Source organism: Poecilia reticulata, chromosome 10 (genome assembly GCF_904066995.2).
Source record: "Poecilia reticulata chromosome 10, P_reticulata-male-v2, whole genome shotgun sequence".
NCBI lineage: Eukaryota > Metazoa > Chordata > Actinopteri > Cyprinodontiformes > Poeciliidae > Poecilia > Poecilia reticulata.
In genome coordinates, this window is record NC_088839.1 from 19,283,081 (window position 1) to 19,310,811 (window position 27,731).

Here is a 27,731-nt window from a genome sequence, read left to right on the forward strand (position 1 = left end):
GGAACCTGAAGGGACAAATAAACAAATTTTCCTTTTTGTATTGCACTTTTTCCTCATGCATTTCTGAGCAGATGCCAGAAACGTGTGATTATTATTAATAAGTTGTTGTGGGTCAGCAAGAACTGCTTTTGGCCTACATTGTCACTTGCTGGAGAGCTATCTCATCCTTATCATTTTTAAAATGCTTCTTAGTCTGAGATTATTGTTTAGTGTGAGTAATACTTTCCAACAAATAAATGAAAAAGTTAAAACTGACCCAAGATTTGAAGATCTCATGGAGTATAGTCCAATCCTTGCATTCACCTAAACTCTGGAGGGGCTGCAGTGATCCGCAACTACATTGTGAGAATCAAACATCACCATTAACATGGAGAGAAACTGTTAGGTGCTGCAAACTCTTGAAACTGGAGCAGAGGAATGGCTAATCAGCACTTATACCTATGTTAAAATGGACCAGTCAATGTCCAGAACCAATTTAAAATCAGGTGCAAAATCTAAAATTGTTGTTCATTGTTGCTTTCGATCTAATTTGACTGAGCTTGAGTTATTTTTTCTCATTAAGATTGAGGAAAAATTCAGTCACCCACCAAATATGTAAAACTTCTAGGAGACTGAACACAAACGCAAAACAAAGTTTTAGACTTTATTTTAAGCAATTGAAAATTAGGTGTTTTAGGGATAACCATATCACACAAAATACATTCAAGTTTTCAATTGAAATAGCTCAGAAATGTGAAAGAGGCATAGATACTTCCCTAGTTGCCTTCTTATAAATTAGTCACCTCAGTCTTTCTGGACTGCACAGCACTTTTCAGAGGTTTTCTGAACTAAAACAGACTTTTGGAAATATTTTTCCTGTCTGTTTTGTGTCCTGATGCTGTAAGCTCAGCTGACTATAGTTCATACAAAAGACCCATATGGTGACCTGTATAGCTTTGAAGCTTTCTCAGTTTGAGTAGAACCATGTGTGACACATCTGTGCATTGTCTGGACAGAAAGAAGTACAGATCCAGACACCATGAGTCTAGATGGAGTGGTCCCTTTGAACAACATATTTCAAAATCAGAGAAATTGATTTCAAATGAAGCCAGGAGGCAGTCTATTCCTCCTCTTAATTGGTCTATGATCCTTAAATTTATCCCACTTGTTCGACTTCTGTATCAATGTTTAACAATGTTACACATTTATGTTCTCCTGTAATTAAGTCTCCTCTCCTTGTTGCCCTTTAAGAACCTTTCGAACTACTTTGTAAGAATTATTATATGCTAATGGGTTTCAATAATGACAAAAATACATAAACTTTGACTGCAAAGAGCATAATTGCCTTATTTTCTTTTTATTTTCCTTTTTTCTTTGTTTAAAAAGAATTGGCTCATTACAGCCACAATGCTTTTCCCTGCTTAAATGAAGAAGTACTGATTGGCACTACAGATTAGCTTACTATTATATGTTGCACATCATTACAGCTTTATGTTTGCTGCAGACGCCATAAGCAAACGCAGATCTGTCACATACTGCAGTAATTGTGCTGTAACCTGTAGCATGTTGTATATTAGCATCCTACAAAAGATGGAGGGGACAGCTCAGTTCATCAAATTGCTATTTGAGCTCATTGGTTCTTGCCCGAATCTCAGAATCCACTATTTGCTTCACCACAGACAAGATTTCCCATCATGAGAAAGAACAAACAATATTTTCTCACTGATAAATAAAGCTAATCGAGCAAATAGAGCCACAAGCTGCTGACATTTGAGCACATGGAGCCAATCGAACAGCAGCCAAAGAAAACAATGGCCATAACCTCCCCCGTTGAAGGAAATGCCAAACATTACAGTGTTGTATAAATAGAAAGGCTTTGACTTTGTAGAGCGAGATAGAGGACAGGAACCCCCTCCCTGGGGACACACTGATGGCAAAGTCTCCCACCTTTTCTTCCCACTCCACTTTCTCAGAGCGTGATCTATATTTCGTAGCCGATTTCTCTTGACCTCCTTTTGCTGTTTTCTTTGCTTTACCTCTGTATTTTAATATTTTTCTTTTCTTTCTGCTGGACAGCTGGCCACAGTGAATAACCAAATGGCCTAGTAACGCCTTATGAACACCTCATGCTTTATTAATGGTACCATCTACTGAAGCTGAACTGGTAAATGGATTTTTTGGATAGAGGTGGTGCAGATTTTGACCTAACGTGAAACCGGGTTGGCTTCTAGATATGTCCCTTTACTTATTGACATGAACGTCCCACACAACATGCAGCTTGAGGCGTTTCACACCAAAAGCATCCAGCAGAATAGGAAAATTCATCCAGGATTTAACTTGATAAATAATCTATTTATTTTCTCATTTCACACTATTATCCTCTCTCTGTCTCCTGTGAGAAGGGAAGGTGAGATTAAGAGGTTAGTGTCTCTTTCTGTATGCTTTGAGATGACTCTGACAAGTCTTTCATTTGTGTTATGGTTTCTATCTGTTGTGTAATTTTGCTTTCCAGTGGCTGGTGTAAAGAGGTTTAAGAAACTATGTGGATGAGGTAAAATTCAGAAAAACGCAACTGTTCCCCAAAAAACCAGCCCTGTGATGTTCTGTGAGGGTTAGAGACAGCGAATTGAGGCACTTCTTATACAAAACATTAATACCTGTGAGACCCTAATCATTTCCACCATCCTGTTATTCACTAATTCAGCTTTAGCATCCTCCTATCCTTTGTCTATACCTCCTTATCCTTTGGGGGTCACCGGGGGCTGACGCCTGTCTCATTGTGTGAACGGGTACGTCCCTGGGTAGGTCACCAGTAAATCACAGAGTTACAAACAAACAGGACAGCTGTTCGCATTTTTGAAGGACTTGAAGAGAATCCTTACATGAAAATGAAAAGCAACTCCACGCCAAAGGATCCACAGTCCAGCGTTTCAACCTGGAACGGTTTTGTTGCAAATCAACAGCAACAGCTAAAGCCTGCATATTCAATAGTGGTTAACAGTTAAATGCTGCTTTCTTCTTTTTTTTTTTACCAGGATTCAGACATTTTTCAGGAATTTCTTGTCAGTCTTCCAACATCAAGCATTTGTCTTATGACTGGTAAACGCCTCATACTTGTACATGTACAGGAGCTGAAAATACAATTTCTCTCTGAGAGGCTCTTTGTTAGTTAGCAGAGTGTACTGTTTATGCATTGTGTAAATTGCTTTCTCACATAACTTGGAGCACATTTGCATATTTATAGAAAATTCCAGTTACAGGTATGCCATCAACTTGGCACCGTGCTGTAGTGTGCTTATGCGGAATGTATTAAAAGGATGGAAAAATGAGGCTAAACTGGTGTCAAGTATCAGTAAAGAAGTTTGGTTTTCTGGGAGGAAATACATCACCTAAGTTTTGCTGGATGAACTTTTTTAGCTAATTTATTTTAGCTTTTTTAGCTTCATGGGTGAAAGTAGAGAACAGTTTGCTCCACAGTATTTGGGACTCTGAGGAAAAATGTGTCAAATCAAAGAATGCTTGCTTAGAAAATATTTTCTCAGAATAAAAAGTGAAGCAACTTGAGGAAAGACATAAAAGATTCCTGTTGCTTAGTGAAAGTGTTGTCATATTCCAGTTTAGAACTGCCCTTGGGTAAAAAAATTAAGCCTTTTTGTCCATGTTGTCTTTCCTTGAAGAATTATCAGACAGAACTGCAAAGATATCCGAGTAAATATTTACCACAAATACTGTGAGACTGCATGGATGAATAGAACTGGTTCAACTCTATTAGAGATGCGGATTTAACATGAATTAGTGATTAATAATCTGCTATTTGCTAAAATATTGACCAGTCCATACAATGTATTTATACGATTATCTTTGATTTCTCTTTAGAAAGTCGTATTCAAGGTGTAAGAACAACATTTTTATAGCCTTGCTCTAATCAGCAATTCTGAACTATTTATATTTGGAGAAGAGATGACGTCGTGTCTTGATGTCGTGAGAGAAAATTGTAAAGCCTTTAGCAAGACAAATGATTAGATTTTTTTTTTTTAAACTGAGAACCTTTTTAAGATTAGAACAGATAGTACCATAACAGTAGTCAGGAAATATTTCCAAATCCAATGTGTTCAATGAGAGGTTGAAAACTCAAAAGGACAAAACAGAGCAAATTCACTGTATTCTGTTTAACCCTCCTGTTATCTACTGGAAGCCTTGATCTCTCACTTCTAAGTAATTCTGTAACTCATTCTGAGAAAAACCCACCTTTTAAATCCTCTTTACACAGAACAGGACTTTTATGTTTGGTTCTTTGTGTGGAAAATCATTGTGTATTTTTTGGCGTTGGCCTGATATACTTGAACATAATATCTGCTCTTAATATCAACAAACGACAAAAACTGGACTAATTGCAGTGTTTGTTTGAAGAGCGTCACAATGTTCATAGCGGCCGTCACAGAGGGAGTATTTAACAAAATATATATTTTACGGTGGCAATAATGTAGAGTCAAGTTAATTGTCCAATATAAAAGAGAAACATTTTTTTAGTCTCTCTGCACGTTGACAGACAAACAAACAGTTTATAGATTTATATAGAGAGTATGTATATTTTATGTATCACATCAAGATTTTCCATAGCTTTAAACCATATTTTATAGAAATAGGATAATAAATAAGGACACAGCCGGTTTACTACATTTCTCTGTGCATCCATTTTTCTAATTTCCTTATGGATATTTAGCTACAGTAGATACTTTAGATACTTAAACACATATGTTTTTGCTCTTTTTGTTTAATTTGTAAAGAAAGTCTGTACTTGTTTATATCCACTTGACCTCAGACTGTAATGAGGCTGACAGACAGGAACATGGTTGAAAGTATAAACATATTTGAAGCCTCTTTACAGATCATTTGCTCTGGCACATTGTTAGCTCGACTTTATTCCCCTCTCTGTTCATCCCTTGTTCAGCCCAGCATGCACAGCTGCGTCTAAATGTCTTATAAGCCGTTCTGCCAACTTCTGATCCCGGGTTTGTTCTCACCTGGGCAAAAGCACATGAATAATGGAAGCTGCATGAAGTGAGGCCGGGGCATAGTTGCCACAGTGTTCTGTTGAGGCCTGATAAGGCGCTCCACCGCAGGAAAAGAACCGCACAGAGCTGACGAGACACCCAGTGACAGTATTAACTTTATTACCCACAGGCTGTCAAGCTGCTAACAGACAGAAGTATTAAGTTGATGGTAACTGAGAGGAGGTGCGCTCTATTCGCTGTCACAACTCTGTTAAAATTTAATTTCGGTCTGCTTTCATGTATAAATGCATTAAGCTAATTAGCAAGTCTAATTTGGCCATAAGCTTGACAAGAATTGATTGTTTATTTTATTTTTCATTGTCTTGCATCAGCAAATGTCCTTCACACATGGCGGCGCTTTCATCAGCGCTACAGATGAGCAGAAAAACAATACGGTTTTCTGTACTAAGTAAAAGGGCTCAGTCTGGTCAAAATTGTTTGATTTTTATCTTAAGCAATGTGTATTTGCGTCCAGGAGTGTCAGTGATTTTGGGACAAAGAAGGTGCAAATATATAAATCTCTAGATGTACAAGCCTAGACGAGACATACCTCAAAGAACTTCTAGCTACAAATACACACGATGTTTGTCATTTTATTAAAAAGTAAAAGCTTGAATTTGTTTATTTGTAAGAACCCTATACCCGTTTCCTTCCACTTCACCACTAAAATCCTTTCGAAACACAGATGCCTCCACAGGTGTAACTTGGAAAAATGTGAAAAAGTTCAAGAGAGGTGTGAATTCTGTGATATTGTTCTCTGTATTCTTTTAAAATCTTATTTATAATCACAAAGTTTCCCCTGAAACAGTGACGAGAGGGTTAAGCGTTGAGCCCGTACTCTCATCTGTGCTAAAAGTGAAATGGAAACACCAGCTTGTCTGCAGAAGCGTTTACATTCTATGAATAGGAATTTCTGAAACCAGCCGGCTCGGAAATCTGTGGCAGATAGGAAAGACTGATCCAGTGGAGGGAAGAAGATTGAGAACAGAGGAAGAGGAAAGAAAAATATGGAGGAAAATGTCAGAAATAGAGGTGGTGACCAAAGGAAGCCCAGCTCATTTATCATGGACTAAACAAGTTACCTTATCCCATAAATAAACGTTAAAGAAAAATCACAATCTACATCAGGGTGTGTAATTATGCCCACATTTTTGTTGCGCTTTATATTAAAGCTTCTTATGCTAATGGTTTTCTCAACTTCCACCTTATTGAGCTGTAAATAACTATAGACTCTTTTTGTGTGGCACAACTCTGCTGCAAAAATCTTTTTGGTACTTTCAACCCCACTGGTATAAATTAATTGCCATCCAAATGTCAGCAGAGAGAAATGTCAACCATTCAGTCCACTAATGGCACTGGATTCCAGTGATTCCATTCAAACAATGTGTCGTTTCTTTTTGGCTTAAACCCTCAGCTGGGGTATTAAAGCCACAGGGAGAGTGCTTGGAAATTTTGTTGGTTCTGAAAACATTCATACAGCAGTAATATATAAGTCTGCTTAAATGAGCCCTTATGAGTAATACTTGTACCTATTTAATCGGGATGTGTCTAGGCGGTTAAACATTGTAGAAACAAGTGAGCCTCTTTCTGTGGAGACGTGTTGGTTACAGCCGCGATGTTTGGTGGAGCCGTTAATGCCTGAATGGAAGCTCCTTGTTTCAGTGAGAAATCCTCTTTAAGATACACATACAGATAAGAAAGCACCATCTTGTGCCACTTCCAGCACCCTCGGTTTTTCCAACCCATTGAATTATTAATGACGTTTCCGCTAAACAAGCAAGGCCAGAAATCTTTTTTAAATTTGTTTTCAGCATCTTTAACCTTTTACCTGGTGCGAAGATGCTGGTGAAATCTGAATAACAATGAGTCCGCAGCAGATTGAGGTCAGAGACTGCAGGCTTGACAGCTGAACAGCATGTGTCTTTGTTTAACCTGCAGAATCAGCTGACAGCTAACAGCCATTGTGCTGCTATTCCAGAATGGGGTTAAGTTAGAAAGGCGACATTTTTATCCACACTGAGTGAAACATCCCTGGTGTTAATAGGTTGTTACTTGGCTCAATTTTCCTCTGGAAAAAAAACAACAATTTGTTGCGAATTTATTTGAGTATTTACTGCTTCTTTGAAGCAAAATTACCCAACACTATTGTTGGGGAAATCTGTTTTAAATTTGCAAAGCCCACACTGTCAAGACAGCAAGAACAAAATGTTATGTACTGATTAAGACGTTGCGAGGATTGGAGACTAAATTGTGAGTGGGGGCAGAGTAGCATACTAATAGGTTCAGATGTTTGTTTTTTTTTATATTCCTTCCAAAGATTTCAGATGTAACGTGTGGTTATGCCAAAAACTTCCCAAAATATATTTGTAGGTTAACTTTTTTAAGAATAGGAACCTTGGAATTGGTGATAAGTTTGTTATGTATGATAATATTGGTGTAGATATTCTTGTTCTTTCTTGTACAACATCTCCTTTGTGTGTTAGAGCCTAAAAAAACATGTCTGCAATGTTGGACACATCTTTAACGCTTGTAAGTTCTTTCTTAATCAATAAACAAGAAAATGGCAACATTCTTAGGGTTTTATCAAACCACTGAGATATCAGAGAAAGTCCTACTAAAGGTCTGGCTGAAAGAATGTGCTACAAAAAATACAATTTCTACAGTTCAGAAATATTGTGTACATATCTACTATACTTTTTAATCTATTGAAAACAAAAATGTATAGTATTCCATAATAAGATAGCTTACTTGGGGGCAGGTGGGAAGTGAATATTTTGAAGGTATATGTTAAAAACATTTGTCTTTTGTGACTGACACTTTGATTTCTGAGATTGTGACAACTTTGTCACCATTATTTTATGTCACTCTGTCTCCTCTTCCTTATTTTGTCAGAAATAAACACGAGTTAGATTAGCTAAACTGCTGAATGTCATGTCTGGGATTTCATTGTTACTAAATAAACTCAGAGTGTGTGTGGAGAACGTTTTAATGCCTTGCCACTGTCATGTGGGACACACTCATGTTTCTCATATTAAGCTCCTTCAGAAGCTTCTTTATTCCTCGACCTTCTACACCATTAAATCTGTTTAAGGGATCCAGAGATCTTCTATGATGACAGATAGATACCAAAATGGCTCAGTGGGGTACAGCTTTTTAACAAGAACTTCTTTTTTAAGCTTAGTCTTTGATTTGGTAATGACATTTTGTGTCCTAGCCAGCTGAGTGGAACTCTGTCATGATCTCTGATTATAATTTCAGGAACACGCTTCTTCTATTTCATCAACATACTTGTGTTGTTGCAAAGACATTAGATGCTGCAAGCTTTTATGCTCCTCTGTTTTTTCCCAAATATATAAGTTGGAGTTAAACACACACAGTTTAGTTTACACACTAAATAATCAATCTGTAAAAAAAAATAAAAATAAAAAAATAGGTCAGGAGAGGAGCTGTGCCACAGTCATGTTTAACAAGACTATACTGGGGGAAAAAAATCATAAAAGAAACAGGCTGGTAGCAGAGAAATCGCTTTTAGCTTGGTCTCTGCTGTCTGGGCTGCTCATTTGTCTTCCTGTGTACTTTGTGTGCTGCCTCGTTTTAAAGCTTGGTTAAATAGTGTTAAAAGTCTCCTGATCACTTTATCTTTACTCTGTCTTTAGTTTCAAAGGTGAGCTGCTATACAGTGTTTTCACAAGTGGATACAATTTCCTGTACTCCTAATCTAATGAGTGTCTAGTAAAAAATACAGTTAAATTTCATTATCTGAGAGCTTTTAGATTGTTTGTTGATCACTTTTGTTTGTAGCTGATTTATGGAGACAAAAAGGGAACTCCATTCTTCTGCTCTGTTTTATGGAAAATACCTTTTCTGAGAGGGTTTAATTCGGACGCAATGCTCTTTAGGTTTGTCTACAGCATTCAGCAACTAACATACACAACCACATTATACATAGATAGAGAGATAGAGCGATGGGTTAAAAAAAATCATGATAAAAGTCTTCTTTTTAAAGGTCTTTCTCTGTGGTTTCTCAAGAGGAAAGAGAAAGTTTAGCTTCAAGTTTGGTTTATATTTGGATAACGACAGCATGTGTTCTTTCTAAAGTTTCCCACCACACCTAAAGGACCACCACACCTCCTGCTGCTAGTTATTTTTTTTCTTCTGTATTCTCCAAAAGCTCAGTCATGTGATTTTCTGCTTCTCCTCCTTTACTAAAATAAGGCTGTCATCTGCAGCTTCCAGTGTGATGGATGGACTCAACTACCACAGATAGATTAACACTACTCCATGCACTTGTAAAGAGCAGTGTGAATACAGATGGAGGGATTGCAGGGTGTGCTGTTGTGCTGGAGGACTGATATGCTATACGCACACAGAATCTGACAGTAAAATGTGGCGACTGTTTATTACAGCCATGGTTTGTCCTGGCCAGTTGTAACTGGTGCAATCAGCTGATGCTTGATTTATGGCAAAGAGCTCAAAGTAAATCCCCGGTTATAGGCTTGAATGTGTGGGTAGAGCTATAGTATATTTCAACTGTTGGGTTCACCGTAGCCTTGCCAACTACAAAATCCATTTCCATCCTTGTTATGTAATGCTGTGAAATACTTGTGGTTCTGTACTAGTGAAGTAATTCAGGTTAGTAGCTTAGCCAAGTGACCCAGATAAATTTCATGTATCTGTTGAAATAGTTTGAAAAATTAAAAGCATCTGCATTATATGAGGTAGGAAATAATGATGTCAGATGATCTTAAATGCTGATTAAGGCAGATCTACTCTTTGTGTTATTATTTGTTGTACTTCAGTTTGTGCTTTCATTCATTCAGTGGGTGGGTTTCAATGCACATCAGTCAAGCTAATACTGATTTTGGATTAACTTCAGCAGATGTCACACTGTTTCTTATCTTGCCATGTATGCTGCCATTTTGAAAAAAAAACATCTGTTTGCTAACAGTGTTAAAAAAGTTTATTCAACCTGGTCAGTAGGTTTGAATTCACAGTGTCTCTCTGTGTTATGACTTGGTATGCCTTGCTTTTGCTGTTACATCCCCTGAGTGAGTCCCAATTAGATGGACAATTTGCAGGCTAAATAAATCAGAGTTGGAGGTTTCAGTTTCAAGCTTCCAACATGCTGCAGGGGAGTAAAGTATCAGCATTCTGTTGTGTGAGATTAAGTGATGTTGAAATTGTTGTGACATATGAGTTACTGCTTTGTTAAATCCATTGCACTGGAGAAAATGTGAAGTTCTCTTTTTAAGAGTTGTGATGGTTGTGCGGCAGGCTAACTGATCTACTGATCAAACTGCATATGCTACACTAATAAATGCACATGACGGCAATGTGGGAATGTCATTTGAGATGTTGACATTGAGACAAAAGGCTGATACAAAATAGTGTGAAGGAGTATTAAAAGTTGCAGTATGTAAGTTTTATAAACAACAGGTTTTATATATTTGTGAAAAGTGTCACTATGTCATTACATGAGACAGCTGGTCCCTGGAAAAACATCAAACACTCTTGCCTCATCCCTGCTTTTTTTGTCTCGTGGTATACTAACGCAACATAGTGACGGTTTTAACAAATATGTTAAAAATACATATATTGTTCATAAAATTTACATATTACAGCTTTAAAGGTCAAATCTGTAGATTTCCTCTTTTAACCATTTCAGATTAATGACTTTATACAAATTGTCACCTCTGTTTTACTCATTTGTTAAGATATCTTATTCAACTTCTAAGAATTTACAATTGAGTAGGATAATTTAAAAGATTAGATTAGACTAGGCTAGATTATATTTTATTATATTAGATAAGATTGGACATAAGATAAACATGCCTACATGTTGCCTTAAAACACTATACTTAGTTGCTTGCAGGAATATGACATTTGTGATTTGAAAGTCACAATTTAAATTGAAAACGTCACAGCTGCTGAGTCTTCCCCCAAAGGTCAAAGTGTGGTGCTTTGTTTCAATGTCCCTGCTTCATCAAGTGTCCATCAGCTGCCCCCTCATGGCCCTGCAGCTGTACGATTAAAGTTCATTGGGGAACAATTTGGTTTTCGCCAGCGGATTGTTTACTCAGGGATAATCATCTTTGTTTCATGAGTCTAGCTGCGTGTGACGGATGCATGCATTGCAGCAGTGAATTCAGACTCATGCATACACACAGCCAAGGGACTGTGAATGTGAGCTTGTAGATAAACAGCTTCTTTTATGCTTTTATTATTTGCAAGATTACAAAGCAGCAGAAAGAACAACATGAATATCTTCTCTTCTGGAGCGTTCCTTAGGGTTATGTCTTGCAAACCATGAGTGGATACAAAAGCTTATGCAGAGAGGAAGTGTAAAAGTGTCAGAGACTCTTAGTTTGGCTTTGAAAGATCTAAGTAATCACCCGTCAAAAGAGTCATTTTTAAGATAAATGTCTGATTTTAAAAGTCGGCCTTATGTCAAAGGCCGTTTTTAATTTGTAAAAAATGTTTGTTTCTGTTTGTAAATATTATAGTTTTATAAAGTGTTGTCCGTGCCACATAGACACCAGAGCAGACTTTCTGTCTAGCATGAGGCTAGTGATTCAGCCCCTAAGTGGCTACCATCGTATCCCATACGTTTCCCCAGGGTGACATAGCCGAAGCCTAATGGGCTCGGTGATGGTGTGTTAAAGCTTGGTGTTAATTATAACACCATGCTCCGTTAAACACAGTCACATTAACATCGGAAGGCCCAGCAAACTTGATTCAGTTAACCTTGGAACTGTAAAGTGGTCGTTTGCTCTCTGTTGATCTGATGGCCGTTATAATTTATCTTTAGCTTCCTTGGCACAGATTTACTGCAAAATGTGTAATTTTGGAAAGCAGTTTTCAGATTTATCAAATTCTAGTTAGCAAAATAAAAAATGTAAATAGGTCCACTTTACACATTTTATTGATAATATACTGTTTGTTACGAACAGCTTTTCCTCATAATAAACTTCACTTGATTTAATAACGTTCTGCATGAGCTGGTGTTTAGCGGCACTTAATGAATGTCACTTTGTGTCTTGTTATTATTGCAGACAGGTCACTCAGGTGAGAGTCATATGCAGATGAGCTGTTGCTGTCAGTCTCAAAAAAATAATCACCTCAATGTATTTTTTTTTTAGCATTTGTTGGAAGAGAAAGCTACAATACTTGGAATCAGTTAGATATCCTTATTTTAGGTTGTGTAGTAAAAGTTTCTATTAGCCAGTGGGTGTTCCTGGATTACTAGCACCCCGGGCTCACCATTTCTCTTAAATCCCCTAAAACCCACACCTGCCAACCATAAAGCCTGTTGTGCAACAAACAATGGCTTTTGACATGTAACTTGCTGATCTATTACGAAATAAACAACAGCCAATGGCGATATGCCTACAGTGTTTATGCGAGTTGTCTTTAGAATCCTGCCTGTCACTCTCTCACCATTTGTGTTGATCTATTCAGTACCCAAAATGCTGCACTGTATTCCTGCAGAAAAGTTGCTGACACATTGCTGACAGAACTAACACATTTTGCTAGTGCTTGCTCTTGAAGCCCAACACTTTATGATGTCCTTGGTGGCAAGCCATATCGCCTTTATCAAAAACTCTCACTAGTCTTTACAAAATATGCTTTGCAAAATTATTTTTTCTTAATAATAATAAAAAAGAAAATCTGTACAGTTCAAATTAAGTTAATTTTACAAGTTGTTCCTAGTGTTAAGACTAAAACCTTCATGTAGACAATAACATGTCATTTGAAGTGGGCACATAGTGATGCACAGGTTACTTGCTCTAAAAGGCTGTGCTGACATGACATTGCCTCTGCCTTCATATGTAACTCCTCTGGTTATTTCATTTTGTCCGCCTCTGGTTATCAGCTCTCTGATAAACTACAGACAAATTAGACCTTTTGTTGGGATGAGCCGAACCATATGCTGGCTCTGTTAGTGGAGGTCGGCTCCTGAACCTTCGCTTTCATTGTGCCAGAACAGAGTCAGCCTCTTGATAACAATCACATAAAGCATCTGATAAAATGCAGCCAAGGTGAATACTGGAGGAGGATATTGTGTGTCTGCAAAGACAGCAAAAATACAAAATATACAGCGACCTTTTGCTTCCGTGCAACTTCAAACGCAAATAGTCGTATCTTTCGTTTTTATTACCATGATATCTGCATGATTTTCAAAAGGTAGGGATGTATAATGTTTTCCAGACTGCAAAATTGTAGCGGCGCAATTGCTTGCTGTAACCGTTCTCTTCGAAATATTACGAGCATAAACAAATCATGTTCACTCTTACGGCTCAGAGTTTAGAGTCTTTTTCTTGTACTGCAGAAGGAGACTTCAGTTAGTACAAATGAGTCTTGGCTTTTTTAGCGCTGTCTGTGCCTTTATGCAAACCTGTCTTCAGCAGTTCCTTTCTCCGGTTCCTGAGTTTATTTGTGTTTAGAAATTCAGTGAAATCGCTGGGCTGCAAATGGGTCACTGCAGGAAATTCATCACTTCTCAGTATGGAAAACAAACTACAAGACAAGGACAATGCAGATGTGTGGAAAACAAGCCGAGAATTTGATTATCTGTTCCTGTCAGCACATAAAGTCATTTTAACTGCACAATAAACAATATGTGCAATGCAACGCTAAACCAGCACATTTAGCTCAGTAAAACAATAAGTGAATGTCAAACAATGTATGTGAATGGGCATATTTTAATAAGACATTCAAATGAAATGCTTTAACATGTAAAATATGATAAATATATTTTTTAGTCCCCTTGGCTGTTTAAAGTGTCTTAAAATTGATAGAGCATCTTAAATGATGATTTGCTGACTCTGCCACTGCATAAATTAAACATCTGTTTCAACCTGTCAGCTTTTAGTGCATCTAAGAAAGTCTCAGATGCAAATCGTCTGTTTTTCTTCTTTAACATGACCTTAAAACATGTTTTGGTTTTCAGTTATGCAACCGAAAACCAACTAAAGGATGACTTCTGCACGAGAGAGACAGATGCTATCATTAATTTAGAAACGTAATGATATTGTCACTGTCTCTCATCTGGTTTATTACTGCTGTTTCACGGTGCCTGCTTGGTTTCTTTTAAAAGATAGAGCAGGTCTACAAACTGCCCACCTATGGCCTTAAATCAGCAAGGTGGCAGTGTTGGGGAAAGGAGTTATTACTGATTTCACATGTCAGTGATTTTTAAGGCCACCTTGAGGGTAAGGCAGCTTGATATGCAGGCTAGAAGGTGCTGAGAAATCTTGGAGATTTAGGGAAAAGATGTTAAATCAATTTTCCTGCTGAGTTTAGACCCTGTGTCTGTCCGGCTACTCTGTTTGAATTTGTTGTTGTAATCTTGCTTTTGATAGTTTGATTTTCCATGTAGCTAAATGTTTATCGCTCAATAAGTCAAGCTGATTTCACTTGTGGATATGTAATGTGTAGAGTGAGTGTGTTAAAGAAAGGCAAATGTTCTCCGTAAGTCTCTGTTCCTTTGACTGCTGGGAATGTATCTCTCCTTTTCGCTTTTGTTTTCCTCTGTATTGATTTTTATTTCTCTTCTAACATGAGCCAACCTCTATCCTTTTTCTCCCAGTTGGTTCACCCATTGCTTTTCATACAGCTCTAAAAGAAGAATCACATGAAAAAGGTTTGAACAAATAAGCTGGGCCCACAGAAGGACTTATAGCTCACCTATACAAGAAAGTGCAAATGTTAGCTGTGCTAAATCCTCACAGGGTGGTCCAGTTACCTGCACTCAGTATCTCACAGCTGATGTGATGCAAGCAGATTCTTAAAGAATAACCCAAGATTTAAAGAATTAACCAATTTAGTTGTTATTAAAAGAACATCAACTTAGACTAATGTCCATAAATTGATCAGTCAACTAAGTTACACTAAAAAAGTGCAACGAAATTTCTGCATACTCCTTTAGAATCCATCTAAAATCAACATGAAATCTGAAACTTTAAAAATATTGTAGGAAGGATAAAGCTTTGAGAATTAATATCAGTCGTGCCAAAGGAGAACAAAAAAACAACGATGTAATGCATAAACAAATTCCAAACAACATATTCAAATGTACAGACTAGTTAATAAAGACACCGTTAATAACCAGGAAATGAATCTTCATAATAACACTAGCAGTAAATCTCTCCTCTCTTTTCTTGTAGGTAACTGGCCAGCTTCCGTGGGATTTGATGTCACCTTTAGATTGGTTTAACTGAAGATGGAAACACTGGAGTCTGAGCTGACGTGCCCGATCTGCCTGGAGTTGTTTGAAGATCCTCTGCTCTTACCCTGTGCCCACAGCCTTTGCTTTAACTGTGCCCACCGCATCCTGGTGTCTCACTGCTCCACCAGCAAACCCCTCGAGTCCATCTCCGCCTTTCAGTGCCCCACGTGTCGTTACGTCATCACGCTGAATCACCGCGGCCTGGAGGGCCTTAAGCGCAATGTGACGTTGCAAAACATCATTGACCGCTTTCAAAAGGCCTCCCTCAGCGGCCCCAACTCCCCCACCGAGAGCCGGCGGCTGCAGACGCAGCGGCCCTACACCGCCACCATTAGCGGCACGATAGCTGGAACGATCGGTGGCGGCGGCGGTGGAACAGGTGGAGGAAGTGCCCGTGGCAGCCCAGCCACTTCCAGCCACTCCCATCCGCACGCCAACCACACCAATCACGCCAATCACGCCAACCACACAAACGCAAACCACAGCCCAGCTGTTGTGGCGAAGATGGATCCAAGGATCAGCTGCCAGTTCTGTGAACAGGATCCGCCTCGCGAGGCTGTTAAGACGTGTGTTACGTGTGAGGTGTCGTACTGCGATCGATGCCTGCGTGCAACACACCCGAACAAAAAGCCCTTCACCAGCCACCGCCTGGTGGAGCCAGTGCCAGACACTCACCTCCGGGGCCTGACCTGCCTGGAGCACGAGAACGAGAAGGTCAACATGTACTGCTTGGTGGATGACCAACTTATCTGTGCCCTCTGCAAGTTGGTGGGTCGTCATAGAGACCACCAGGTGTCCTCGCTCACAGACCGCTTTGACAAGCTCAAGGTTAGTCCTTCAGTATACTTCCCTTTAGTGTGCAGAACCCCCATCCCCCATTATGCACTCTTTATCTTTGTGTTAGGATGGTACAGTAAGCCACAACTTTCACCAACTGTTTTGCTTTCATGACAATGTTTCTGTAAGCAAGACACACGGATCAGAAACAGAGAATCAAAAGAGATAATTTGGATGGTTTATTTGCTGGGAGAGGAAAGAGAGATGGAGACCAATAGGGAGGGCCCTCATAATGATAGTCGTTGAGCTGGCATTCCCTGTGGCCGCTGAGCTTTCACGTGTAAAGACCGGGACTGCTGAATCAGGCTGAAAAACAACAGAGGAAGGCAACAGCAAGAGCTAATTCCACCACTAAAGGCCTAAAGCAGTGAGCTGGCACCGACCGACCAACTTTTATCTTCAGTGTTTGCAGAGCATATGAACGCTCTGTATGGGTGACTGGCTTTGTTTGTGTTCAGACTTCCAGTATCTTTTTTTTTAGGAATTGGCTCTTTAAGATTTTGAAGCAGCAACCAAAAATAAGATGTTAAAATTGTGTCGATGATATTATTCAGAACAAATATGTGGATTAATGCAGATTAACATTTGTTAACCGCAGTACATGAGTGGTTTTATCAGATGTAGAGGAACAAGGAGTGGATCTATGTTCTCACAATGGCTTTAAAAAATGTGTTCATGGAAGGATTATAAAATCAGGATCTTAATACATTAAAATATCATCAAGTTGAACATCATCTACATGCTTACAAAGTGCTACATCTAAGCATATTGATGAAAAGACGAGGGGAAGAAATAAACTATTAAAAATGATGCACAAGCAGCAGGGATAATTGCAATCTTAAGAGAATTTTGAAGCAACGTCCATTCAAGAGTCTGTCGAATATTTTCTGCAGCTGGAATCGGTCCTTCACTACATTGAGACATTTTTTTTTTTTTTGAGAAAATGTTTTTTTGTTTTTACACCATATTAGTTTTGTAGCATCTCTTTTTCTCTCTCTGTCTCTCTTTGTCCCTACATCTAAAGAACGTTTTTGCATGTTTTTATTTTGCAAAGAGAAGTTGTGGTTCAATTATTTCCACTGAAGTGGAGTGTGTTGTGACAAAAACAAAACAAATGGACACCAAGAGATGCATGGCTTGTTTCACTAAGGAAATCACATATGTTGTTTAATTGTCAGAACTTTTAGCCATTCTTCAGCATAAAAGTGTAGGTATAAAGTCATGATGACAGTGTATCATTTCTTCATTGTTAATGCTCAGCGTGGAACAAAACTCCAATCCATTGGGCTTCAGGGGCGAACACAGCAGCTGTAATCTTGCCGACGTCTCAGAGAATCCTTTTCATTTTGGTGAAAATGCGCTCCCACATCCTGTATTATGGATGCAACTAGAACTGCGGATGTCACCTTCAGTTTTGTCAGTAAAACTCTTGCTCAGCACCTCTCACTGAGCGCAGGGCTTCTTTTCCCTGCTGTTAGCCACCTCGTTCTCTGCAGGCTGAGGGACGGGTTGCTGTAAGTTGTTTGCGGTTCCCCTCATTTTCCCTCAACTTCCTTGGCTGGCTGTGGTTCTTTTGAACATTGCCCAGCCTAGGGCTTTGAACTTCCCAGACTTTGAATCTGCCCCAAATCTAGGAAAAGAGCTATCCAAGCCAAAGCTTCAGTTAACTCACCAGTGGCATTGGAACTATTTTTTAACTTTCTGACTCATACCAGGGCAAGTGTTTCTTCCTTCTCTACTTTTATGACTGACAGAGGTTCAAAGCTCCAAAGGATAAAACAGAGCACTTTTGCCACTCTGTCCTGCCTTCCTGTTATCTGCTTAAAACCCTGCTCTCTTGCAGCCTAAAGGGCCGACATGTCTTGGTAGAAAGTACTATTTTCTCATGAATACCTTATTACTTATCCTGTTTAGTTTAAACACCAGTGATACTGATATTAGCCAACTGTGAATCTGGTGATAACTCAGGATTGATCAAGCTGCAAATTGTCCGATACAGGTCCTTTGCTGACTTCTTATTAGGAAAATAGATTAGCTCATCTGCCTATTTGACTCCTGACTCGCCCTGATTAATCTTTGACTTCTTGGTCACCCTTCAACCATCCTGTTTTTGGAGTTTCCTTTCAGCCACACTGTCACTATGATTTTATTCCCATTAAAGGAAAAGGTAAGCTTCCCTTAGGCAGAAAGGGATGTTTCAGGAGCAAAAATGTCAACAAGTGCTAAACGGCAGCTCATACTGTAGGGAGGTGAGTTATTTCCATACTCAGCTGATAAGCAGATTCTCTACACATGCAGATGAATTAGTCTCATGTATTTTGGAGATTTCCATCTTAGTATTTCACGTTGATATAGTAAAATAAATGTAGCTTTAAGGAGTTGCTGCCAATATTGTTTGGTTGTTTTTAGAAAATCAGGTGCATTAAAGTCACTCCCAGTCAAAATTTGGAGTAGAAGAGAATATCTCATCACTGCTCCTTTGAAAGTGCCTGATGCATCATTAAAATGCCATTTGCATCAATTTGGGGGAAGCTCAACTACCCCTTTTGTAGGTCGGTTATACAAAATCAAGAAGCTGATTGTGTGTGAGAGTAAGTTTAAAATTCTATCTATCAATATAAATATTCATAATTAAATAGCTGAATACAGAGTATCAGTATCAAGGATGAACGAACTGGAGTTTTCATAGTTGGGTCTGATTTTCATTTCACTGTGACCCTATTTTTGAATTTATTTGTTTATTTCTTTTAAAAACGACATAAACACATGTATTTTTTCATATTTTGTCAGGTTCTGCCCTATTTAAATGTTTTTAATGATGATATAAACAGATCATGAGGTGTTTAATGATTGTGACGTTATTTTATAACTTAAACCTGCTTTAAGCTTCTTCACCTTTTTATGCCTGACCCGTCTTCTCTGTCTATTGGTCTTCATAATGCTGATTATTCACAAAGGCTTCCTACAAAACCTTCAAATAAAGGCTTTATTTATTAGTATCAGAACAAAGATGCACATCAAATGTTTCAGTTTTTTATTCAGAAGAGCCCTGTACCTGTCTTCCTTCTGCTACATATTTGTGTAGTAGGAGGTTTACTTACGTTGCTGAGACACTGTAAAACTTCAAAGAAAAACATTAAAGTTGTAATATTAATATAAGAAAATTGGCTAAAGTTCGAGGAGTAATAATACTGAAACATTTTCCTGATGGAAAATCTCACAGCAAGTCTGAAGTAATGATCCAGAAATGACATTACAACTAATTCATAACCTGGTTGCTTCGCTACAGTCCTGTGAGCTAAGAGATGAAAAAAATCGCGTCTACAGTTGATTTGCGACTGATAACTTAAATTACTTTGGTGGTCCCATGTCTCATAGGCAGCCAGATGTGTTCAAGTGATTGGTTGTCAATCTGAAAAGAAATGAGATTGTAAGAGCTAAGAGGAAGTGGCAAATGTGAGAAGTAATGATAAATAAATCAGAAGTTCTTGGTGCTCTTCTGTGCTGCTTGCTGGTTCATTTTGCTCTGACTCACAATCTCCGCAGGGCTTTAAAGTGAGTACGTGTCACAGCATCAAGTTCTAATGAGCTGATGTGGTAGAAGAGCTTATTTCAGCGCTGTCAATCAGTGTGACAGATGAACCTTATGGTCTTGGATTCTCTGCTGTCCCACTGTACAGTAGCAGGTCTGTGTGTGTGTGTGTGTGTGTGTCCGTACTGTGTTGACAGGTCTCTAAGTCTTCCTGCTTGAACCAGCCATATGTTATGCAAATAATAAGTTCAAAAGAAAATTCAAAGCTCTTTCCAGTGATCCTGGGATTAATTTTTGTTAAGACAGAAACAAGTCCCTGCATATTATCAGCAGCCCCACCCTTCCTCATCCTCTCCTGTCCTCCATCGCTTCATTTCCTTCATTGCCTCCAGTCTTGCTTCTCCTCCTTTTTTTCTGTTGTTTTCTTCATTCACTCCTTCCCCTCACTACTCATACTTTATCCTCTCCACACCTCCCTCCTAAGCTCCTTGAGGCTCTGTCTAACTTTTTTTAGTGTAGTTGCTGCTTCATGTCTGCTCCTGCTGCTGACTCCACTGCTGCTGTATTTACACTCGTTCTGCTTTGCTAAATCCTGAGGCGAGCTTATGCAGATCTGCACAGGGAGAGGCACGCTCGCAGAGCCATATGAACCTTTATTACTTTAAGACCTGCAAGCGGACCGCCAGTTTACTGGCGCTTAAGGCTGAGCAAACCTGATCTGATAGTACACCGAACACTGAGTGAATGCATTCGCTCTTTCCTCTTTATTTCTAATAAACCCGTGTATTCTTTATTACATTTCCGTCATTAACGCATTTCCACTATATTCATCACTGTCACTAAATTACTCCCACTCCTCTGTTCTTGCATAGAGGCAAACAAACGTCTTCCATCCCACATGCTTTCTGCCACCGTGTGTTTGTCACACCTCCCTTTGCCTCATTTGGCCTCCCGGTCAGTCTGTCCTGCTTTGCCTCCCCTCTCTTCTGCCCTCAGTCACCCATAAACCCACTCACGCTGCTGCAGCATGTAGCTGGTGAAGGCAGATCTGCAGCGCTCCTTTGTGGTTGTGTGCATGAGCTTTATGTGATTGCACTCAAGTATGTGCACCTCTGAGCAGTCACAGGTTTGCGTGAGTGCCTGCGAACAGATGTAGGTGTGCATGTGTCTCAGAGCGGCTGATATAATTTTGAACATGTGAGGAATGACTGCGGGCTTAGCGGTATGTTGCCTTCAGAAATCAAAGCTCTATCTGGAGAACAGAGTGAGACAGAGCATTCTCGCTCACGCTGACGGAGAAACCAAAGCGCAGAGCTTTTAGTGGCTCCGTGCATCATTCCTCTGCCTACACACGTTAGCGTTGCTATATGTTTAGAGTCTTTACTTTTCCACACCCACAAGATGGGTTCAGGGTTCCTACGCAGCCTTTAAAAGGTTGAAAAGGTATAGAAAATACTGTCATGAATTTTTGAGGTGTAGGTGAGTAAAAAAAAAAGGAAAACCGAGTATCAAAAAAATGTTCTTCTTGTACAATTTTAATTCTTTAGTGACCTAATTATCAGTTTGAAATCGATTGATTGGTTTTGCACATCACCAGTTGATTTTACCCATTAGTGTTTTGATATTCACTCTCTCAATGGCCTGTACTTGTATAGCACTTTATCCAGTCCAGAGGACTCAATAGTTGTTCACACTGCATTGTGATATATGGGGTTACCGTGTTTCCTAATCTTACAGACTGTCCTTTAGAATTATGTAATCTGGAATAAAGTTGATCTAAAATGGCTGAGATTCCACATACAGTGGTGGTTCAAGGCCTAAATTCACTAAATTCATTTCACTACAGATATGTTTTGGAGCACTATTCAAGCAAGTTCTGACGTTATTTATACACAAATGTCCGAACTTTATAACGTGAAATTCAAAAAGAGATTCAATTTGAGTCTGGAAAAAGGTGCAATTTGTGATAAAGGATGTGTATGAACCCCTCTGGTCCGTACATTACACGTAGTCACGGAGTAATAAAAAAGATCTGTCAAATCACTGCAGGCCACTCAGTTAATGTAGCGCTTATGAAGAAAGTAACTGCAACGCTTTAAAAGCATTAAAACTAAGCAAAGGAAATCTTAGTTGCATTTATATTTCAGATTGAAAGCAGTGTAAAAAATGCATCAATTCAGTGTTTCCATTATATCCATTTTGTGAGAGCTGCCTTCAGCTTGTGTTGCTGGATCATTAATCTCCCTGCAGGCTGCTATCCTCATACTTGCAATGATTACAACAGCTGACAGGTAAAAGTGAGTAACACTGCTCAGCTTGATCCAGTGCAACGATCTGCTAGGAACACAAACATCATAAAATGGATGTTCTTTTTGACACCTATCAAAACATTTTGGTAAACCAGTCACCTGAGACGTCAACACACACTTCTCCCACCCACGGATGAGCAATCTATATGATTGTATCAAAGCGCACTCTGTAAGATAACAGCGTTAATACTTTTTGTTTCATATTTCCTGGGTTCATTGACTTTTCTACTGATGTAATACTAAAATATAATATATCTTCTGTGGAATAGCTTGTCGATTAATTGTGCACAATCAGCATGTTGCTGACAGTTGAATGCTTATACTGTATGTGGTGCTACAACCCAGATAGTTCTTTTTTGTTGAAGTTTTAATTTCTTTTAGATTGCTGAGATCCACCGGAACTGAGGCCCCAGACTTACTGGCTCGTTACTGGACTCGACTATTGGAATCCAGTTTTCCAAACCTACGCTGTTCCGACTCCTGCCTACTAAAAATGAATTACTCTATGCAAAAATCTAGTTCACAGAATAATATTTACATTTTTCCTTTACTTACTGTGAGCTTTCAAATAAATATTAAATTGTTAGAATTGTACTTTTTGGTAATACTTTATTTGAAGGGGGTGAATAAGACTGACATTACATCTGTCATAAACATGAATAAGCCTTCATTAATATTCATGACTGTTGTCATAAAGCGTCATTCGGTAAATTATGACACTTTTTATACAAAGTTGACATTATTCAAAATGTCTTTGTTATGACAACTTGACGTTAACCAAGAAATCATTACTGATATAAATTTGTTATAAAAGTATTACTGATCGCACTTTAAAAATTAGGTAACTTTATGTTATTAAAGGTAAAGTTTAAACAGTAATGATTTATTATTTAATGTCAAGTTGTCATAACAAAGACATTTTGAATAATGTCAACTTTGTATTAAAAGTGACATAATTTACCAAGTGACGCTTTATGACAACAGTCATAAATATTCATGAAGGCTTATTCACCCCCCTTCAAATAAAGTGCCTACTTTTTTAACAGATGTCATATCAAGGCACTTGACAAGACAAATACAATAAAAACAAATTGTGTTGATGCAGTTACAGACACTCTAATTCAATTGTATTTACTACACACTACAGTCAAAATCTATTGATCATCTGGTGATAGCTGGTAAATTATCACCAGATAATTTACCACCTTGATAACCAGGGTTATCAAGGTGTATTAAACAGGATTTGACCTTTGTTCTAATTCTACTTCTGTACATTTTTAAACCATCTATTTGGAGCCCTACATTCCTGCTTTTCCGTCTTCTCTTTTGCCGCCTTCGTATTTTTAAGTTACAAGGCTTAATCTTGGTAGTCAGGCACATGAAGGCTTGACTGTATTTTAGGGTAAAGCTGTAAGAAGCTGACAACATTGCAGAGCTTAGCTGAGCTTCTGACACTTTTGACACTTAAAGAAAATCATTTTAACTGTGGATGTTCTAAATGCAACTTTTGGATTTATACGAGTTATGCTCACGAGAAAAGAAACTTAGAATGCATAAGTTTTTGGTTTTTTTTACACACTCTCTCTGCTATAATAATAATAACCTTATTTTGTTTCATTAGGCTTTGCTAAAGGGTTAATACTGCTTCAATGTCTTTATGTTTTGTCACATAACCAAAACAGTTCAACATATTTTGGATGATTTTATGTAGAAGACCTACTGTAAATCATACATATTTGTTAAGATGACAAAAAATTATGCTTTTTTTTTTTCAAAATATTTTCCCAATAAACATCGGAAATGTGTAGTATGCATTAGCATTCAGCCTCACTAAGACAACAATTTGCAAAGTGACCTTACTTTATAGCTTGTGCTTATAAGAAAACGTCTACATATTTACAGTGTCCCATATATGACTTGTGCTTAGAGCTGGAAGAAAGCCGTAGCATCTGTTCATTTCCAAATCCAACTTTGTGATGTCACTGAGCAGGACGTGTGAGGGGCAGACTGGGACGGTGTACTTTAGGCACGTTAATAAGTCTTCACATTCCTTTAGCCAAAAGCCAGATAGTACAGAGAACATGTCAATAGTTGTAAGGTAAATACAGTTTGGATAGTTGTTTGTGAGAAACCTATTCGAAGTTTTCTCCTATTCAATGTGTTTTATGGAGGATTTAGTGTTGTACAGCTGAAGGTTGACATTTTGGGTAATTCCAAAATCTGTTTATGCAAATTTACTACAAAAGCAGAAATCTTTAGAGGGATCAATGTCTCGTTAGTTAGTGGAAAGTCAGGTTGTTAAATGATGATACAACCTATGTATGAACATTATCATGAAGCTTGATTTAAAAGCTAAATGTATTCACACTGACAAGTTTTATCCCAACAAATATTTCTAAGTCTATCCAGTAGCAATTGGCTCCTGGATCTCCTAGATGGTGTTTTGTTTGTGCTGCACAGACAATGGACAGGACAAAATAGCATAACAGGAATATTTGTCCGAAATCTGGAAATTCTTCCCCCCTCACACTAACATATTTTGGTCAACAAACGCATAAAGGAACCTTGAGTCAGTGCCTGTTGTGGACTGTTTGTGCAAAGTTTTGGTGACTGCGCCTGCACACTTCCTTCTCCTGTGCTCTGTCTGCGTGAGGAAAACAGCGTGCCGCTCTGTGAGGCCACCAGGCAGGAACAGCGTGTCGCCGTGGGAAGATGCTTCGTTTAAATGAATGACTCCAGTGCGCGATGAACAGCACGTCTTCACCCGCACGGGAGTGGAGACCTCTAATTTAAACTGTGAATAGCAGTCTTGATTAGTAGCTTCACATTGTGAACAATGATCATAGTTTTAATAACAGATTTAATCTGAATCGGCTCTATTGTCTGGTGAACTGGACTGGCTGTTTTGTAGTATTTTTTTTCTAAGCTTTGCTCCATGTTTTCCTTACCTTTAAATTTAAATTTTTTTATGATAAATATTCTTCTGTTATCAGTTGTTATGACAACTCAAATCAATATAGTCCTTACTCCTAAGGACAAATGGCTAATTTTTAAACCCACATACGATGGTAATAAAATCTATAAATATTACCTAAGTGGCATGCATAGTGGAAAATGTTGTATATGCCTTTTTAAATCAAAGGAAGAACAAGTCTTCATAACAAGAGGTTGAAAGCCTTCATTTAGATCTCTTGATTTATTCATATTTATATGGAGACATGGCTACTTACACACGAGTTTTCCCTTTAAAGGTGCTAATCCAAAAAGGATAACAGCAAGATCTCTTTCACAGATGCTAAACAAATTGTTTTCACTTTTAGCAAAAATGTGTAAAAAGCATTAAAATAAATTCAACTTCTACTGCAGTAGAATAATCACACTTTGAAAAAAATCCTGCATTTGATGTGTGAATTTATTCAGTGTGGGAAAGAAATAAATGTTTACAGAGAGTGTTATCCTTTCTATTTTCTGCATAGATTCTACATTATCCTAATCATTTTTGTCTCATTATTCTGGTTAAACACTCAATGATGACCCATTTTCAGTTTTCTGTCAGATCCTGGCTGAGTGCTGTATTTCAGGCTTCTTAGATTTTTACTCCAACAAGATTTCTAAGATCTTTGAAAGCAAAACAGACCCACAGCATCACAGGGAATTTTCCACATAGACATCCTTCATTTCAGAAGCACCTGGAACTTTTTTTTTTTAATGCACAAAATTCTTCTCATCTGTGCCTCGTTTCTACTGGACTTTATGTCAGGGGTCGGTGTGGTTCAGTAAATAATTATTTCTGTCTCCAGTGTAAAAGCATCTCATACGACCGACTCGTACTACTCCATTCCTATCCCCCCTTCAGTTGTATCTCTGGCACAGTTAGGGTGGAGCTGCTGGTGTCACACTACAAAATCCATTGATTGGGGACATAAAAACATCACTGCTTGTGGCAATAACTTTGTTTTCTTGTTGTTGTACTGGTTTGTCGCAATATTAGGCGTTTGGGGTTAACCCCGCCCGTCCAGTGAGAGACAAACTGTCCATGGAAACACTCAAATTGATTCACCAGACCATAAAATAACGTAACAAACCGCACTAACCCATGCATTTCTGCAAAGTGGAAGGGAGGCATTTGCTAACCCCAAGATGCAACTTTTTGCAGCTGTAAACTTTGAATACTTTCTGACTTCTTTTACCGTCCTATTTTGGTGTGGTGGCTAGATAAAAATGGCTCCATTCTGGTGGCCAGTGGTTAAGAGGAATGAGCCTCTGTAAGTCATATTCCCACCAGGAAAACAAAACCCAGTGGACTACTAATTCAAAGTTTTTAGAAATTCTTGTTGACTTAAAAAGCTAAAGAATAAATCTCAAAAATACTTCCATAATAGTTTATTTTTATCATAACAAAATGACAGAGTGGATTTTTCTGTTGAGTGTTAGATTATGGAACTGTAATCAAAAGCGATTTGATTTAAGTCCTTCTTTCACATATTTAGCAGGGATGCTAACAAAGTTGTGCCCATCTAAAAGCTGTTGTTTCCCAGACTCTTCTTCTTACTCACAATGTCAATAAAAATGGATTCCAGTCACAAATTGAGTAGTTTTCAACTTGGGATAGAAGTTCCTTCATTTCGGTAGAATTTGGCTGCAGGGTTTCCTTTTTCGCTGCTTCACTGCTGCATCTGCTTGCAAAGTAAAACACATAATCTGCCTTTGATCAGAGAGCTGAGCAGTCCAATGGCTCCTGCTTTTGACTGGCTGTAAGCTATGTTACACATGGCTGCTCCAGTTAGTGAGAGATCAACCTTGCCTGTCCACTTTACAAACGCACTAAGTTTTTCACGTGCAGTTTTCTTTCCATGCTCTTACCTCCCAGAAGGGAAGTTTTCTTTGCTTTTACCACAAGGACATGCACTGTTGTAGACCTAAAAAAAAAAGTCTGATGGAAGTGACAGAGAAAAATGAGTTCACTGTAGAGGCTAGGCCTTCAGAAATTAGTCATTTTAGAAAAGATTTATGAAACCAGGGAGGTAGAACCGAACAAAAAGGTGAAACTGACAAGTTTTCTGATGAATTCTTTGTAAAAGCCCCAAGTCTTTTAACTTCCCTTTAGATTCACTTTCAGATTTTCTCACCTAAAAGTTATAGACTACCTGTTGAGTTTGCAGTGCAGTGTGCGGTGCCTTTTGTATTAAAAATGGATAAATTTGGAATATGTGTCACTATTGCAATAAAGTACATCTCTTCATTTGGACATCAGAAACACCAACATCTGGCTTTTGTCTTCAGTTGGCTGTCATGGAAACATGGCATTCATCAGTCATTTTCTCTCCCATTCCCAGGCTAACAAGGATTGGCTGCTTGATCTGTAATAAATGTGATTGCTTTTGATTTCAGTCTGATAATTCCAATCAGCCATCAGTGTTATTTGGAATAAGTAATAGTCTAAAAACATATTTTAGAATGCTTTTTTGTTTGAAATTTCATAATACAAGTTAGATATCCAGAAAAAAATCACCGAATGACTTATTCATCTTTTCAGCAAGTTTGGTTTCTTCTGAAAAGGTTGCACGTGTTCTTGTGATTCGCTAAACATAATGTTACATAATATTCTCTCAACATTTATCCACAGTCACAAATTTGCAAAAGAGGGCAAAATATAATTTTGTTAAGTATTTCACAAGGCAAAGTAAAAACCCAAAACTACATCAGACAGCTGACTGTTAGAGCCAATCGAAGCTGTCATTCATACAGACAGTTTGCACAGTGTAGTATAATGTCTTCAATAGATTTGTATG

General features: G+C 38.3%; 1 protein-coding gene across 6 annotated transcripts in view; it reads left to right on the forward strand.

The window, feature by feature from the left end:
• The window catches only part of mid2 (midline 2), a 157,264-nt gene that overhangs the window by 67,614 nt on the left and 61,919 nt on the right, over positions 1-27,731 (forward strand). For all 6 annotated transcript variants that reach the window (XM_008420369.3, XM_008420372.3, XM_008420371.3 and 3 more), the window contains one exon: positions 15,200-16,089. In XM_008420369.3, coding sequence (XP_008418591.1) covers positions 15,256-16,089 — 834 coding nt within the window. In that variant the 5' untranslated portion in view covers positions 15,200-15,255. The remainder of the gene's footprint in view (positions 1-15,199; positions 16,090-27,731) is intronic.